The sequence below is a fragment of the Dendrobates tinctorius genome, unplaced genomic scaffold (genome assembly GCF_039654945.1).
Source record: "Dendrobates tinctorius isolate UK_male_01 unplaced genomic scaffold, ASM3965494v1 ptg000016l, whole genome shotgun sequence".
Lineage (NCBI taxonomy): Eukaryota > Metazoa > Chordata > Amphibia > Anura > Dendrobatidae > Dendrobates > Dendrobates tinctorius.
The window spans coordinates 57,961,933-57,980,429 of record NW_027361684.1 but is presented as its reverse complement, the minus strand read 5'-3'; the positions used below and the strand labels follow the sequence as shown (position 1 = coordinate 57,980,429).

Here is an 18,497-nt window from a genome sequence, read left to right as displayed (position 1 = left end):
TTCCAAGCTCTTACTTTGACTTTTCTGCAGATCACAATTTCTGCACTAGGGAAGGGCTGCACCTTAATAAGAAGAGGGCAGCTGTGTCGGGAAAAACAATGTCTAGAAGGCTGGAGGAGTGTGTTCTGGTATGTCTTAACCGTTGTTTCGGTCATTGTTTAAAGACTGCAGCGATGACATCAAGTCAATTGTGATGAAACCAATTGCTGAGCTTGGTTGTTCGTGCCTCCTGCAATGGCAGACAATAGACTATCAATAGGCTGCAATGTACTGATGTGTTATCTCTGCAAGTTGTAAACAATCAAAAGATGCACTCTGGTCCAGGGAAAGGGGAGTAACATATTTTTATTATTTTTATGAATGGGAGGAATTTGGATAAAGTCGAGAGGAGAAAACCCATTGAACAAGCAGATAACATTTGTCAATGCAGTCAGACATACCTTGGACTTGAATTTCATGATCTTATATTTATCTGCAATGCTTTCATTAAACTCCTGGTAAACATTCATCATAGTCACAGGAACACCAGTGTCTTTTCCAGATGGCAGCTGAATTCTCTTTAAGAAGAAAAATACATATAATATAGAATAACCCACCCAATACACAGTAACATGGAGCACAACAAAAATTATTAAAGGGAACCTGTCAGTAGGACTGTGCACAGCAACCTACACACAGCGTCAGGTCAGCGCCGTTATACTGATTAAAATGATAGCTTGGTTGATGAAATCCGTCTTGTGGTTGTTCTTTATTTTCAGTTTTGAGTTAATGACATGCTCGTGCTCCAGGGTGGCCTGTGTGGGGTCTTCATCTGCTTCTCTGCTTAGGTATTCATAATGCATCCTGCTGACAGGTCTCTGATAAGTCACTAACCTGCCCCCAGGTTTACAGAATGAATATTATATATACATACAAAAAAAAAAAAAAAACACACCCCTTCTGCAGGCAGGTGCCAGCCGTGGCACCTGCGTTGCAGCATAATCGCATGTTTAAGGCTTCTTTTACATTTACCATGTTTTTGCTGGCCGTTTTTGTGGCCCCAATAGATTTCTTTGGGGCCGCAAATTCGGCCCTCAAAAATTCCACGGTGTGCCGTGCGGGCCGTATTTGCAGCCGTGAAAAAAGATTGCGCCTGCTCGATCTTTTTCACGGCATACGGACACAGACCCGATTGAAAATCAATTGTTTTTGCGGTGCACCATCACTTCCAGTTTTGCAGAACGCCTTTTTCCCAATACTACTTCAATAGTATTGGAAAACTGAAAAACGGTGATCTGCAAGTTTTTGCGGTCCGTTATTGCGGCAGACCGTGAAAATTGGGGAGATACAGCCCGCAAAAACGGGCCGCAAAAAAACTGGCAAAGGTAAAACAAGTCTAATGTGTAGTTAATAAATTGGCTTGAAGTTTTCCTGAGGAATATTAAAAAAAAATCCATTTTAAAATGGCGCCTGCGCAGTAGCAGCTATCAGTGTATATAGAGGTGATCCGACAGCTATCGCGCAGGCGGTGCCATCTTGCTAGAGAGGAAAAAAAAAATAGCAGGTATCGGATCACCTCTATATACACAGATAGCTGCTTCTTCGCAGGCACCATTTTAAAATGGATTTTTTTTTTTTTTTTTATACTCCTCAGGAAAACCTCAAGCACATTTATTATCAACACAGTACACATGCGATTATGCAGTAGCGCAGGTACCACGGCCGGCATCTGACTGCAGAAGGGTTTGGTTTTTTTACGGTATATACTGTACAGATATTCACTATGTAAACTAGGGGGCAGGTCAGTGAGGGATCAGTGACCTGTCAGCAGGATGCATTATGAATACCTAAGCAGAGCAACAGATGAAGACCCCACACAGGCCACCACAGAGCTGGAGCACAAGCATATCAAACTCAAAACTGAAATTAAAGTACAACAACCACAAGACAAATTTCATCAACTAAAGGTATCATTGTAATCAGTATAATGGTACCGAACTTACAATGCCTGCAGGTTGGTGTGCACAATGATTGGGAGTATCGTTTGCAGAGGCTACTGTGCATGCACCACCGCCAGTACCATTTTGTTAAAGAAAAATTGAGCTCCATCAAAATGGCACCTGCACAGTAGCAAGCAATAGATGCTAGTGCGCAGGCAGATGCCTGCACTATTTTATTGGAGTTAATTTTTTTTTTTTTTTAAAGACCACAAGATAAACTGTATTTAAAATAGGAGCCAGGTCACTGAAGGTTCAGTGACCCATCATTTAAGCCCATAAGGGATGAATATGAGAACAGAACACCGTCCCCCCTCCCCAAAGCACGAGACTGTCATTAACTGAAAACTGCAAACAAAGATTAAACAACCACAAGACGGATTTCATCAACCAAGGTATTTTAATAAGTGTAACAGCGCTAACAAGACAATTGCCTGTTGTTAACTTAGCAAAATCCAGATGACAGGTTTGCTGAAACCCTGAAAGCAAATACCATGTTTCCCAAGCCTCAAGATTGCTGGGGCAGTTGCAAATCCATTAAGAATATACGGTAACTAAAACCAGATGCAACATTTTAATCAATTTACTACAAATCCAGCTAATAAAAACCCCATGTAGTGAGGCCCCAACTTCAGCCAGCCATGTTATCAGAGCCGACGCCATACACCTTTCTCTAGGAAGGCAGGAGAACCAGCAGTAACACGGCCATTAAAGTGGAGTCGGTAAGCCAAACCTGCGACTCCGACGCCTCAATTTCCCTTACTCCGACTCCCACATATATTGCTTATATTTAAGTGAAAAATTTATTGTAGTACAATGTGAACATCAGACATTTAATCCTTTTTATGACCCAATAATCAAGATATTTAGATAGAACAGAAAATATATTTATTGGAATACAACTTTAGAACACAAAAAACTAATAAATTGTAAATATGTAATACACTATGTAATATCGAATACATATATACAGTACAGACCAAAAGTTTGGACACACCTCATTCAAAGAGTTTTCTTTTATTTCATTACTATGAAAATTGTAGATTCATTCTGAAGGCATCAAAACTATGAATTAGCACATGTGGAAATATATAATTAACAAAAAAGTGTGAAACAACTGAAAATACGTCTTATATTCTAGGTTCTTCAAAGAAGCCACCTTTTGCTTTGATTACTGCTTTGCACACTCTCGACATTCTCTTGATGAGCTTCAAGAGGTAATCACCGGAAATGGTCTTCCAACAGTCTTGAAGGAGTTCCCAGAGATGCTTAGCACTTGTTGGCCCTTTTGCCTTCACTGCGGTCCAGCTCACCCCAAACCATCTCGATTGGGTTCAGGTCTGGTGACTGTGGAGGCCAGGTCATCTGGCGTAGCACCCCATCACTCTCCTTCTTGGTCAAATAGCCCTTACACAGCCTGGAGGTGTGTTTGGGGTCATTGTCCTGTTGAAAAATAAATGGTCCAACTAAACGCAAACCGGATGGAATAGCATGCCGCTGCAAGATGCTGTGGTAGCCATGCTCGTTCAGTATGCCTTCAATTTTGAATAAATCCCTAACAGTGTCACCAGCAAAGCACACCTACACCATCACACCTCCTCCTCCATTCTTCACGATGGGAACCAGGCATGTAGAGTCCATCCGTTCACCTTTTCTGCGTCGCACAAAGACACGGTGGTTGGAACCAAAGATCTCAAATTTGGACTCATCAGACCAAAGCAGAGATTTCCACTGGTCTAATGTCCATTCCTTGTGTTCTTTAGCCCAAACAAGTCTCTTCTGCTTGTCCTTAGCAGTGGTTTCCTAGCAGCTATTATACCATGAAGGTCTGCTGCACAAAGTCTCCTCTTAACAGTTGTTGTAGAGATGTGTCTGCTGCTAGAACTCTGTGCATTGACCTGGTCTCTAATCTGAGCTGCTAACCTACGATTTCTGAGGCTGGTGACTCGGATGAACTTATCCTTCGCAGCAGAGGTGACTCTTGGTCTTCTTTTCCTGGGCCGGTCCTCATGTGAGCCAGTTTCTTTGTAGCGCTTGATGGTTTTTGCCACTGCACTTCGGGACACTTTCAAAGTTTTCCCAATTTTTCGGACGGACTGACCTTTATTTCTTAAAGTAATGATGGCCACTCGTTTTTCTTTCCTTAGCTGCTTTTTTCTTGCCATAATTCAAATTCTAACAGTCTATTCAGTAGGACTATCACCTGTGTATCCACCAGACTTCTGCACAACACAACTGATGGTCCCAACCCCATTTATAAGGCAAGAAATCCCACTTATTAAACCTGACAGGGCACACCTGTGCAGTGAAAACCATTTCCGGTGACTACCTCTTGAAGCTCATCAAGAGAATGCCAAGAGTGTGCAAAGCCGTAATCAAGCAAAAGGTGGCTACTTTGTTAATTCATAGTTTTAATGACTTCAGAGTGAATCTACAATTTTTATAGTAATGAAAATAAAGAAAACTCTTTGAATGAGGTGTGTCCAAACTTTTGGTCTGTACTGTGTATGTATGTGGATATTATATATATATATATATATATATATATATATATATATATATATATATATATATATATATATTATAACACTGACTTATCTCAGCTAAGACAAAGCCTAGATCCTCAGGGCTACATTTACACCATGGGCGTAGCCAGGATCAAACCTGGGGGGGCAGAGCCTCATACTGTTCCGCAGAACCTCATACTGCACACCTCAGCTGCTGCAGAACCTCATACTGCACACCCCTACACTTGAAAATAAAGCCTGCACCTTAAGAAGATGTGGTGGTGATCAGTGTGGATAAAAATCAATGTTTTTTTTAAAAAAAAAAAAAAAAAAAAAACATCGGATTTTTTTGATTTAAATCGGATTTTTTTCAATAAACTGCTTTTTGAGGAAAATATTTTACCATCCAAAGGTTCTTCCATCATGAGATAAAGCGGAGTTGTTTAACTCAGTAGAATAAAGGCTGTATATGTGTAACATTCACAATGCCATGCTCTTCCAGAGGTTTCTGTAGGATTAGTGGGCAGTTTCTCTCCTATATTATCACAGCGGCTCGCTTTACTTATGCAGTTCTCAAAACTGAATTTGACTCCGCAGAGGTCCCAGCCTCTTCTTCACGGCAAAAATGTTACAACATGAACAGAATTGAGAAAAAGACCTTAATCCTATTGTTCTACAAACCTATGAATACAGAATCAACCCCTTCAGTGCCAAGTCCAAGAAGTTAGACAATATGTTTCTGATTGTTTGGAGTGGAATAGATCTGCACAACACAAGAAGAATGTGAATCTAAGTGTGAGGAGGAGGAAGGGCAAGCAGACAAGAAAATGAAAGTGAAACTTTGAGCACAATACTGCAGCATAGCCACAGACAGACAAGTCTGGATCTGTTTGTGTGTACGATCTGAGGTTTATTACATTCTTTCCTTATAATGGCAGCAGGCCGTAAAAGAGACCCAGTTTGGGAATATTTTAATGAAGCTCCTTCGCCTATCGGTAAGGCAGGCATGCGTGCAAAATGCAAACGATGCAACAAAGATGCAAGGCCTGGTGGCGCGAATGAGGCAACATCATGAGAAGTGCGGTGATGAAGATGACCAAAGAAACACTTCTGAACAGGCAGGATCTTCAGGTTGGTAAACATTTTTATTGAATCCTATTTCTAAAGACTGAACTGTCATGTGTGAGAAAAATTATATTTATTATTACTGCATGTTACTGTCATTTGGTACAGTTATGAAGAAAAACAAATATTCCTTTTGGGGCAGGGGCAGTGATGTGTTGTGTACAATAAGCAGAAATTGTTTAAACAATAAAATAACAGCATTGACTTTTTTTGTTTAGGGGAATTCATGGATTCTGGAAACTATCCACCTCCAAGATCACCATCATCCTGTTCTACAGTTTCAGAGTTATCCATCCAGGATAGTGCTTCATTAGCAGCAGCATCATCATCAGACACCCACAGCCACATATCACCATCACCCAAAAGGAAGAAAAAACCTTTACCTCCTGGAACCACCATAGATAGGTTTGTGATAAGAACTAGCAGATTAGAAAAAGAGTTGATTGATGAAAAAATTGCCCAGTTTATTTATGCAACGAACTCTTCTTTCGTCTGACTGAGAACCCACATTTCATTAATATGGTTCAGTCACTGAGACCAGGATACAGTCCACCCAGCAGAGCTGATGTTGCAGGGAAACTGCTGGATCAAGTGTATGACAGAGAAATGGAGCAATGTGCAACAGCTCTGGAGGGTAAAATTGTTAACCTAAGTATTGATGGGTGGAGTAATGTCCACAATGATCCTATTGTATGTGCTTGTATAACAACAGAAGGTGGTAAAGTCTTCCTTGCACAAACAACTGATACGTCAGGAAATGCACACACAGCAGAATACTTACAAGAAGTGGCAGTAAAAGCTACAACGACATGTGAACAAAAATTCAAATGTCTAGTACGCAGTTTTGTCACTGACAATGCTGCAAACGTATCCAAGATGAGGAGAGATTTAGAAGAGCAGGGAGGGAATACAAAGCTGCTAATAACATATGGTTGCAGTGCTCATTTGCTGCACCTCTTAGCCAAAGACTTAAGTGTTCCAGAAATAAAGGCTAATGTTGTTGAAATTGCTAAATACTTCCGTAATAATCATTTTGCTGCAGCAGCTCTGAAAAGGATTGGTGGAACCAAGCTAACGCTCCCACAAGATGTTAGATGGAACTCTGTGGTGGACTGTTTTGAGCAGTATATCAAAAACTGGCCTATTCTGATGACACTTTGTGAAGAAAATCGAGATAAAATAGATGGCACTGTCACGGCCAAAATCCTCAACATTGGGCTTAAGAGAAATGTTGAACATATGCTGAGCTTCCTGAAACCCATCTCTCAACCTTTAAACAAAATACAGAAAAATAGCTGTTTTATTGCGGATGCTGTTGAAATTTGGAAGGAACTGAGTGAACACTTAAAAACAGAACTAGACATGGACAGAATTAAATTACAAGCAGTAAACAAACGAATGGGACAAGCACCGACTCCAGCTCATTTTTTGGCAAATATTGTCAATATCCAATATCAGGGTCAAAACCTAAGTGCTGAGGAAGAGGAGTTAGCTATGACATGGGTATCCAGCAATCATCCATCTTTAATGCCAACAATAATAAACTTCAGAGCTAAGGGGGAACCATTCAAGAAATATATGTTTGCTGAAGATATTTTAAGGAAGGTCACACCAGTAAACTGGTGGAAGTCACTTAAGCGCTTGGATTTAGAGACTGTTCAAGTAATGATTTCACTTTTAACAGCAGTAGCTTCTTCTGCAGGCGTTGAAAGAATATTCTCTTCCTTTGGACTCATTCATTCTAAATTGAGAAATCGGTTGGGACCCAATAAAGCAGGAAAGCTTGTTTTTCTTTTCCAGATTATGAATAGGAAGAAGAAGATGATGAAGATGACGATACAAGTGAGCTACAGAGGACAGCAGAGACAGTAGTATTTAAGTTTTTCATGTGTCGGCTGGGCTGACAGTCTAAGTTTCTTAAAATATATATATATATTTTGTTTAGCCAAATTAGTTAACAAACATGGATGTTTGTTTCAGCAAATAACTTATGCTGTAATGTTGTTATTGTTTCAGTTGAATAAATCTATTTAAATTGTTATTAAGGTCAGGATTATTTTTCTCCTTCCTAAGTACAACAGAACAGTGGTGTCCAAATATGAATGATTAACCCATTAAACTGGGGAGAAAAAAGTAATATAAAAAGTGATTCTAAAAATCTTCATCTACTTGCATGTTAAAGTAGCAAGTAGAGTTGAGCGAAACGGGTCGAACAATTTCAAAAGTCGCTGACTTTTAGCAAAGTCGGGTTTCATGAAACGAAACCCGACCCTAGGATGAGGTCGGCCACGAGGTCGGCGACTTACGCACCAAAGTCGCGTTTCAAAAGTTTGTTTAGCGCTCTTTTTCAGCCAATCAGGATCCACGGACACTGTGGGCAACGTGATGACATAGGCAGGGGTCGCGACCATCTTTCGGAAGGGCATGCAAGTGATTGGCTTGCTTTGGTGGGCGTCACAGGGGTTATAAAAGGGCGTGCACGCCGACCGCCATCTTACTTCTGCCGATCTTAGCATAGGGAGAGGTTGCTGATTCTGTAGGGAGAGCGTTAGGCAGGGAAGAAGACAAAAAAACTGCTTCTGCTGCTAGCGATTTTGCCTGTGCAACACACCAGTCACTGTGTGTGCAGTGCAAGGGGAGGCTATATTGTGGTGGATCAGCGGTGTTGGTTGTTAGGCTGCCTTTAATATGGAATTGGGCGGGGGTTGGCAGCTGGTAATGATGGTGTTGGTGGTGGATCTGATGGTAGTGGCAAAAGCAAAATAGGACCGAATGCAGGAGGTGTTGAGCCTGCGTCATCGTCTGGCTCTATAAGGCTTCGAAGGCTTAGTTTTCTAGGAGTTGGCAAACCGCTTTTAACGCCAGAGCATCAGGAAAAAAGTTTTGTCTTACATTGCTGACTCAGCCTCCAGCTCTATCGCCTCCTCTTCTGAAGTTGTAAAAAGTAAAAGCACTGAGTCGTCATTGGAGGCTCATGTTCATGAACCACACCTTTCCTTGTGTCCTTCACCACAACCAAGATTGAAGGATGACGCAGGCCATACTACTGATTACTCCATGGAGCTGTTTTCACATACCATGCCTGGATTATCAAGTGAAATGGTGAATTACCCAGGCGAAGATGAATCTGACATGGAGTGCACTGATGCACAGCCGCTGATGGATGATTCTGCTGGTACATTCACTCAGAGCACTACATTGTCCTCGCAGTGTACAGAGCCAGATTCTGACCCTGATGAGACTCAGGTGCCCCTTCCCGCACACTATACCACCATACACGGTGACACAGAGGAAGGTGCACATGACATTGAAGAGGAGGTGATGGATGACCCAGTTGTTGACCCAGATTGGCATCCATTGGGGGAAGAGGGTGCTGCTTCCAATAGCTCAGATGAGGAGCATCTACAGCAGACATCAACATCGCAACAGCTGTTATCTGGCAGGCCCGGAGCACTCCAAAGACAGGTTCCAAACATCAAAAGAGTTGCTGGACAGCTTGTCCAGAGGGTCAAAAGATCACAGCGTGCTAGGCCGCAAAATGTCTGCCAAAGTAGGAAGAGTGCAGTGTGGCACTTTTTTGAACAAAATCCTCATGATCAGGCCAAGTTTATCTGTAAGAAGTGCGCAAAGACCTTTAGCCGAGGGAAAAATCTGAAAAATTTGAATACCAGTTGCATGCTTAGACATTTAACCAGCATGCACTTGCAAGCGTGGACACAACACCAAACCTCAAGTGCCACATGTGCAACTGATCACAAAGAAGGTAGTCAACAACGCTACATTGTTTCCCCCACTGTAAGCCCACCGGTTAGCACACCAGCAAATGTTGAGGTGTCGTTGCAAGGCCACAGCAGTCAGGGAATCCCACTGTTATATCAACGAAATACTGAATCTAGGCCATCAGAAAGAACACCAACTCCATCACCATCATCAACCCTCTCTCAGTCCGCCCTGTCCACCGCTACTTCCACCATATGCAGCTCTCAAATCCAGCTCACCCTCTCAGACACTATGAGTAGGTCAAGAAAGTACTCAGTCTCTCATCCGCGTACACTGGGTTTGAACGCCCACATTGCCAAACTAATCTCGTTTGAGATGATGCCCTATCGGTTGGTGGAAAGCGCAGCTTTCCGCGAACTCATGGCCTATGCAGTACCACGCTATGACCTACCCAGTCGCCACTTCTCTCACAAAGCCATCCCAGCCCTCCACCATCATGTGAAAGACCGCATTGTCCATGCACTCAAGCAGTCAGTGAGTGGAAAGGTGCACCTCACAACTGATGCATGGTCCAGTCGGCATGGCCAGGGCCGTTACGTGTCCATCACTGCGCACTGGGTTAATGTGGTGGATGCAGGGTCCACAGGGGACAGCGGTGGTGGGATAGTGCTGCCTAGCCCACGGTATAGGAAACAGTTGGCTGTAGACGTTCCACCCTCCTCCTCCTCCTCCAGAAGCGAAAGCTCGTCCACAGAGCGCAGTCGTACGAGCACTCCATCTACAGCTGCCACTGTTGCACACGAGGTGTCCCCCTATCGAGCAGCTAGTGGAAAGCGTCAGCAGGCTGTGTTGCAGATGATGTGTTTGGGCGACAGACACACCGCGGAGGTGCTGGCCGAGTACTTGAAGCGACAAACTGAGTCATGGCTGGGCAGTGTACATCTTGAGGCAGGCAAGGTAGTTAGTGATAACGGCCGTAATTTTGTGGCAGCCATAGCCCTTTCAAAACTCAGCCACATACCTTGCTTGGCTCACACCTTGAACCTGGTGGTGCAGTGCTTCCTCAAAAATTATCCGGAGTTAACAGCCCTGCTCCATAAGGTGCGAAGACTGTGCGCGCACATCCGCCGGTCGCCTGTACACTCCGTTCGTATGCAGAAGCTGCAGCGATTGCTCCACCTTCCCAACCACCGCCTCATTATCGACATTGCAACAAGGTGGAACTCCACCCTGCACATGGTGGAGCGGCTGTGCGAGCAGAGGCAGGCCATAATGCATTTGTGGGAGGATACACGGCCAGGCACTTTGAGAGCAGACATGGAGTTGACAGGTGTGCAGTGGTCGAAGCTGAAAGACCTCTGTAAAGTCCTTCAGTGTTTTGAGGAATGCACACGGCTGGTAAGCGCAGACGACGCCATCCTAAGCATGAGCATCCCACTTATGCGTCTGCTCATGCAAACTTTGACGCACCTTAAGGAGCAGGCGTCTGCAGCCAATGTTGACGAGGAGGAAGAGGTGGAGGGAATCCTTGATGACATTCAGCCATTGTCTGCTCAGGGACCTCTCCTGGACGAGATGGAGGAAGAAGAGGAGGAGGAGGATGATGATGGGGATGATTACTTAGGGGAGGAGGATGCATCTCGTGGGGCAAGTGAAAATGTTGGCGTGGCAAGGTCTGGTACAGGGTTTGTGCGTGACTGGAGGGATGTGGATTTGCCAGAAAGTGCTCCTCCAACCAGCACTCACAGTGCATCATTGACACCGGGAACATGGGCCCACGTCAGATTATGCCTTGCGGATCCTAAAAAGGGACCCCCGCATTGCCAAAATGATGAACGATGACGACTACTGGTTGGCCAGCATCCTGGATCCACGCTATAAAGGCAAATTACAAAACATCATGCCACAGACCTAATTGACCTAATATTGGCTAATAAACAAGCAACTCTGGTAAATCGGTTGCTTGAGGCATTCCCAGCACACAGCAGCGGTGATGGTTCTCACACGAGCCGTAAGGGCCGGGGGCAGCTTGGCAGAGGTGTTCATGGTGCACACAGCAGAAGTGGCGTTGGAGACAGGGGTTTCATGACAATGTTGTGGACTGATTTTTCAAGTACCGCTCACACAACTGGTAATACAGCATCGATGGAAAGTGACAGGAGACAGCAGTTGTCAACTATGGTTACAAACTACTTTTCCTCCCATATCGATGTTCTCCCACACAGGTCATTCCCCTTTGACTATTGGGCTGCTAAACTGGACACCTGGCCTGAATTGGCACAATATGCCTTACAGGAGCTCGCTTGCCCAGCTGCAAGTGTGCTATCGGAAAGAGTCTTCAGTGCAGCTGGATCAATCCTGACAGAAAAAAGGACCCGTCTGTCAACCCAAAATGTGGATGATCTAACCTTCATTAGAATGAACCATGCATGGGTTTCCAAGGATTTTGTCCCACCTTCCCCTGATGACACATAGGGTGACAGAAAAATGGCTTGCTTTGGTCCACCTCTTCCTGGGACTTGACCTATTTCGCCTTTTGCATCAGCTGAATGTCCAACATCAACATATGCCACTTTCTAAAACTCCCTAACTGTGCTGCCTCCCCCCCCCCCATGGCCGGGGTCACCACCTAGCGCACGACACCGTGCGAGTGCCGTTGCCCTGGACAGGTGGGTAGGCCGACTCTTGGGCGCGGGCACTGGCACAGGGTCCCTCATAGTGCAATCAAGTGTCTCTGACGGTGGTGGTACTATGAGGGGCCCAGTGCCAGTACCGACGCCCACGAGTGGGCCCCCCTTGCTTGGGCAGGGCCCCAGCATTTGCAATCTTTACCTCTCCCTGCTCCTCCGCTGTGTAGTCTGGGCCGTCAAATCCATACTGTGCCTGACACCGTCTGAGCCTGCCTCCTGATGTATAGACATATCTTTTGAATGTGTACGCTATCCATACATGTTATCCGGGGATACGGTACCCTTTCTCACCTTTGTGCAATCACTTGCAAGCCATACTGGGCCTAACACCGTCTGAGCCTGCCTCCTGATGTATAGACATATTTTTTGAATGTGTACGCTATCCATACATGTTATCCGGGGATACGGTACCCTTTCTCACCTTTGTGCAATCACTTGCAAGCCATACTGTGCCTGACACCGTCTGAGCCTGCCTCCTGATGTATAGACATATCTTTTGAATGTGTACGCTATCCATACATGTTATCCGGGGATACGGTACCCTTTCTCACCTTTGTGCAATCACTTGCAAGCCATACTGGGCCTTACACCGTCTGAGCCTGCCTCCTGATGTATAGACATATCTTTTGAATGTGTACGCTATCCATACATGTTATCCGGGGATACGGTACCCTTTCTCACCTTTGTGCAATCACTTGCAAGCCATACTGGGCCTTACACCGTCTGAGCCTGCCTCCTGATGTATAAACATATCTTTTGAATGTGTACGCTATCCATACATGTTATCCGGGGATACGGTACCCTTTCTCACCTTTGTGCAATCACGTGCAAGCCATACTGGGCCTAACACCGTCTGAGCCTGCCTCCTGATGTATAGACATATCTTTTGAATGTGTACGCTATCCATACATGTTATCCGGGGATACGGTACCCTTTCTCACCTTTGTGCAATCACGTGTAACCCATACTGGGCGTGAGAACGGCTGGCGAGCTGTTAAGCAAGCTACAGCACCTGTGGTTTGCACACATAAGTTTTTCATTTTTTTCAGGAATGACGGTTAGGCCTAATTCCGGAAGTGCGGTTGACCTGCACTTACTGGGAAATCATCGTTCGCGAGTAATAATTGTAATCAGTGATCCCCATCACTAACGTTGTTCAGCGGGTTATCTGCACCTGTAAGCGACAAACGCTGGCCTTTTCAGTGTAGCGCACATGCAGCCACAGACATGTAAGGGCATGACACACCAGTTATTGGCCAATCTCATGTGCCAGAGCCTCACGTGTCTCTCTAGTAAGCCAGACTCGGACCGCGGGGCATGACGGAGTCTCGTTCGTTAACGGAATTAAGCTTGCAATGTGTGCATCTGTTCTGTAGCTGGCATGGTTGAGGTTGCCCGTGTTGAGTCAAATTACGCCGTAGGCTCCACTCCTGGTAGTGCCCTTCTGGACATTCCTTTAAGGTTCAGCTTTGCAACCATACTGCCCACGTAAAACAAACACTTTGCTATCATGAACTCTGTTTGGAGGGTCATGACTCGTGGGAATAACGCCGCCCAATCAGTTAACCTGCTAGAGAGATCCTTCGTTGCTCCCAAGCATGACATCACACTCCCTAGAAAGGAAGATAATGCCACTGTGGCGACCGTACTCCTGGGGGCGACACAAGTGCACTGATGCCCAGCCACTGCTCGATAATTCTGCTGGAACATTGACCCAGACCACTACATTCCCCTCGCACGCTACCCGGCCTGAAACTGACCCTGATGAAACTCAGGTTACCCTTCCCATATACAGTTCCATCTTACACGGTGACAAAGAGGAAGCTGCAGATGAAAGTGCAGGTTCGGCCCACCCGCCATCAGACACACCACCGTACTATCAGGGGCCCTGTGCCAGTGCCGTCTCCAACGAGTGGGCCCCCCCTGCTTGCTCAGGATCACAGCACAGCAAGGTTGAAAATACTGTGCAGTGAGATGGAAGATGGGGACGACGAGGAGTCCAGACTAGTACAGGGATTCCCTAGCGAGGAGACTTATTTCATTGTTTTCAATGTTGGGACAGCAATTATTGGGGAGCACTATACACTGGAGAATGATAGATGGGGCCCACCATACACTGGAACATTCCAAAGGTGGACATCAGACACTGGAGCAGCATTTACAGGGCCCATTATACACTAGAGCATTAGAAATGGGGCCCATTATGTTTGGAGCATTATTTGGGCCCATAAGACAGTGGAGCTTCATCCATGGGGACCAACATATACTGTAGCATTATGTGGAGCTCATCATATACTGTTTCAAACATTATATGGGACCAATGATTCTGTATGGAGAAATAGATGGGCCTCGTCATGAGATGTAAAAAGTGAAGTATTTTTCATTGTACTATACCGCTATTTCTCTGCCGTATCGGAGCATGATGAGTTGTGGTATGTGTTAAAGGGGCGCTCTTTCACCCAGGGCACATGAAAACCTGGAGCCAGCCCTACCCCCCCACAACTTTAGCCAAATAACCCCCATTTTTCAGTGCGTAACTTGTATTATGAAGTTAATTAAGGTTGACCAGCTTAAGTAAGAAGAATTGATGCTTTTGGCATTCAAATGAGCACTGTAGGTGTGTTTCCTGTCCTCCTCTCACTGCCGACTTTTATTCCCCATTGACTTACATTGGGTTTCGTGTTTCGACTTTTCCCTATAATCGGCCGATCTTGCTCGACCCGACTTTTGGAAAAGTCGGGTTTCACGAAACGAAACTCGACCATAAAAAACCAAAAGTCGCTCAACTCTAGTAGCAAGAACTAGTTTAGGTAGAAACTTTGATTTAAATCACTGATTTAAATCAAGCCTTACTGACTAGTGATTTAAATCGTGATTTAAATCAGTTAGATTTAAATATTTAAATCAAATCCACCCTGGTGGTGATGAATGCAGTCTATTTATACCAACTATCAATTGATGTTGATGTGTTACTGAAGACGAGCAAAGCCTGTCCTGGGCGTCCTTTTGGGCAGCTATGAGGTGTACCTGACTGGTGCTAAAAAAAAAAAAAAAAAAAAAAAAGAGTGTTAGTCTGTGTACTACCCGGTTTTCATTCTTTTTGGTACAGATACAATATGGATAGACAGATATGGATAAATGGATAGATAGAGCAGATTTCTAATCTGCTTTTGCTATAGAAAATATTAGCTATGAGCTCAAAAATCTTTCAGGTGATGCAGTTTTTTAAAAAGCTGATCGGCTTTTGCAGCTGAAAAACGTATCCTCAAAAAACACAGCAAAAACGCTGTGTGTGAATGTAGCCTTAGATCAGGAATATAACAGCCATTTATAGGACATTTCATAACTTTCCCAAATTCCTATGAAAAAATATTCAGCACATTCTGCATTGAACTACTGTACCCAATTTATTATAAATTTTAGGAGTCGGACCATTTTATACCGACTCCACGACTCCGACTCCATAGCCCTGGTTCAGAGACGCAAATTTAAAAAAGGAACAATATGGCTGCACTTCAAATGGTCTCTTTTGCAAAAATGGTAACCTCAATATGAAGATATCAATTTTATTCAGATACAAATACCCTGATCATTTATGCGCATTTTTAAGTCAATTTTATTTTCTCCTGTGGTATTCGTTGCAGGTTTGTTTGTTTTTTTGTTACTAAATTCTTTAAAACTGGTCAACGCATTTTGATAACTTAAAAGAAAAAAAAGCAACAAGTAAAATTTTAACTTAAATTTGCACATTACATTTACATACAGTTCACCATTAACCCCTTTCTGACACGAGACGTACTATCCTGTCCATGGTACCCGGGCACCTATGACCGGGGACAGGATAGTAAGTCTCAGCGATCAGCGGCGCTGATTATAACAGCTGACACCAGGCACTATGTGTCAGGGGCGATCACAGACCGCCCCCCGACACGTTAACCCCTGGCACACTGCGATCAAGCATGATCGCAGTGTACCGGGGGATTAGGGAAGCATCGGCATGAAGGGGGCTCCCTCCGTGCTTCCCTGAGACCCCAGCGCAGCGCGATGTGCTGCGCTGCTCTGGGGGCCTCCTTACCTGCAGGCCCCTGGATCAAAGATGGCTGCGGGGGCCCTCGGGAGCCTGCAGAGAGGCGGCTTACCTAGTGCCTGCAGAGAGCAGGCACGAGGAAGCCTGCAGCAGCGCCTGTCAGATCGCTGATCTGACAGAGTGCTGTCCAAACTGTCAGATCAGCGATCTGACACATGACAGTGATGTTCCCCCCCCCGGGACAATAAAATAAAGTGAAAAAAAAAAAAACACGTAAAAATTATTTATTTGAAGAAAAAAAAAAAATATTCGCTAAAAATTTAAAAAAAAAAAAAAAAAAAAAAAATTTTCCCTAATAAATTCATTTTTTGGAAATAAAAAAAAAAAAAAAAAAACAATGAAAGTACACATATTTAGTATCGCCGCGTCCGTATTGACCCGCCCTATAAAACTGTCCCACTAGTTAATCCCTTTAGTGAATCCCTTAAAAAATTTAAAAAAAAGCAAAAAACAATGCTTTATTATCATACCGCCGAACAAAGTGCAACACGCGATCAAAAAGACGGATATAAGTAACCATGGTACCGCTGAAAATGTCATCTTGTCACGCAAAAAATGAGCCACCACAAAGCGTTATCAGCGAAAAAAAAAAAAAAAAAGTTATAGCTTGCAGAATAAAGCGATGCAAAAATAATTTTTTATATAAAATGGTTTTCATTGCATAAAAGCGACGAAACATTAAAAAGCGACATAAATGAGATATCGCTGTAATCGTACCGACCCGAAGAATAAAACCGCTTTATTAATTTTACCACACGCAGAACAGTGTAAACGCACCCCCCAAAAGAAATTCATGAAATGCTGGTTTTTCTTCATTCTGTGTCCCAAAAGTCGGACTAAAAAGCGGTCTAAAAATGTCACGTGCCCTGAAAATGGTACCAATAAAAACGTCAACTCGTTCCGCAAAAAATAAGACCTCACATGACTCGGTGGGTCAAAATATGAAAAAATTATAGCTCTCAAAATGTGGTGATGCAAAAACTTTTTACAATAAAAAGCATCTTTCAGCGTGCGACAGCTGCCAAACATAAAAACCTGCTATAAATAGTAAATCAAACTCCCCGTTATCACCCCCTTAGTTAGGGAAAAATAATAAAATTTAAAAAAAAAAAAAATGTATTTATTTCCATTTTCCCCCATTAGGGCTAGGGTTAGGGCTGAAATTAGGGTTAGGGGTGTGTTGGGGTTAGGGTTGGAGTTAGAATTAGGGGGTTTCCACTGTTTAGGCACATCAGGTGATCTCCAAACGCGACATGGCATCTGATCTCAATTCCAATTCTGCGTTGAAAAAGTCAAACTGTGCTCCTTCCCTTCCAAGCTCTGCCATGCGCCTAAACAGTGGTTTACCCTCCACATATGGGGTATCAGCCTACTCAGGCCAAATTGCACAACAACTTTTGGGGTCCAATTTCTCCTGTTACCTTGGCAAAATATAAAATTGGGGGCAAAAATATTTTTGTGGAAAAAAAATGTTTTTTATTTTTCTGGCTCTACGTTATAAACTTCTGTGAAGCACTTGGGGGTTCAAAGTTCTCACCACACATCTAGATAAGTTTCTTGGGGGGGCCTAGTTTCCAAAATGGTGTCATTTGTGGAGGGTTTCCACTGTTTAGGCACATCAGGGGCTTTCCAAACGCGACATGGCATCCGATCTCAATTCCAGCCAAAAAAGTCAAATGGCGCTGCTCCCCTTCTGAGCTCTGCCATGCACACAAATAGTCGTGTACCCCCACATATGGGGTATCAGCGTACTCAGGACAAATTGCACAATAACTTTTGGGGTCCTGTTACCCTTGGGAAAATAAAAATTGGGGGTGAAAAGAACATTTTTGTGGAAAAAATATGATTTTTTTATTGTACGTCTGTACGTTATAAACTTCTATGAAGCCCTTGTGGGTTCAAAGTTCTCACCACATATCTAGATAAGTTCCTTGGGGGGTCTAGGTTCCAAAATGGGGTCACTTGTGGGGGGTTTCCACTGTTTAGGCACATCAGGGGCTCTCCAAACGTGACATGGCGTTCGATCTGAATTCCAGCCAATTTTGCAGTGAAAATGTTAAACGGTGCTCCTTCTCTTCTGAGCTCTGCCATGCGCCGAAAAAGTGGTTCCCCCCCACAAATCAGGTATCAGCGTACTCAGGACAAATTGCACAATAACTTTTGCAGGTCCAATTTCTCCTGCTACCCTTGGTAAAATAAAAAAAATTGGACCTGATGTAATTTTTTTGTGAAAAAAAGTTGAATGTTAAGTTAAAAGTTAATGTTAAGTTAAATGTTTATTTATTTTTAAACATTTAAAAAATTCCTGTGAAGCACCTGAAGAGTTAATAAACTTCTTGAATGTGGTTTTGAGTACCTTGAGGGGTGCAGTTTTTAGAATGGTGTCACGTTT

General features: G+C 43.8%; 1 protein-coding gene across 9 annotated transcripts in view; it reads right to left on the bottom strand.

Moving 5' to 3' along the window:
* The window catches only part of POLA1 (DNA polymerase alpha 1, catalytic subunit), a 538,408-nt gene that overhangs the window by 470,385 nt on the left and 49,526 nt on the right, over positions 1-18,497 (bottom strand). For all 9 annotated transcript variants that reach the window (XM_073565907.1, XM_073565906.1, XM_073565909.1 and 6 more), the window contains exon 12: positions 441-557. In XM_073565907.1, the coding sequence (XP_073422008.1) occupies positions 441-557 (117 nt within the window). The remainder of the gene's footprint in view (positions 1-440; positions 558-18,497) is intronic.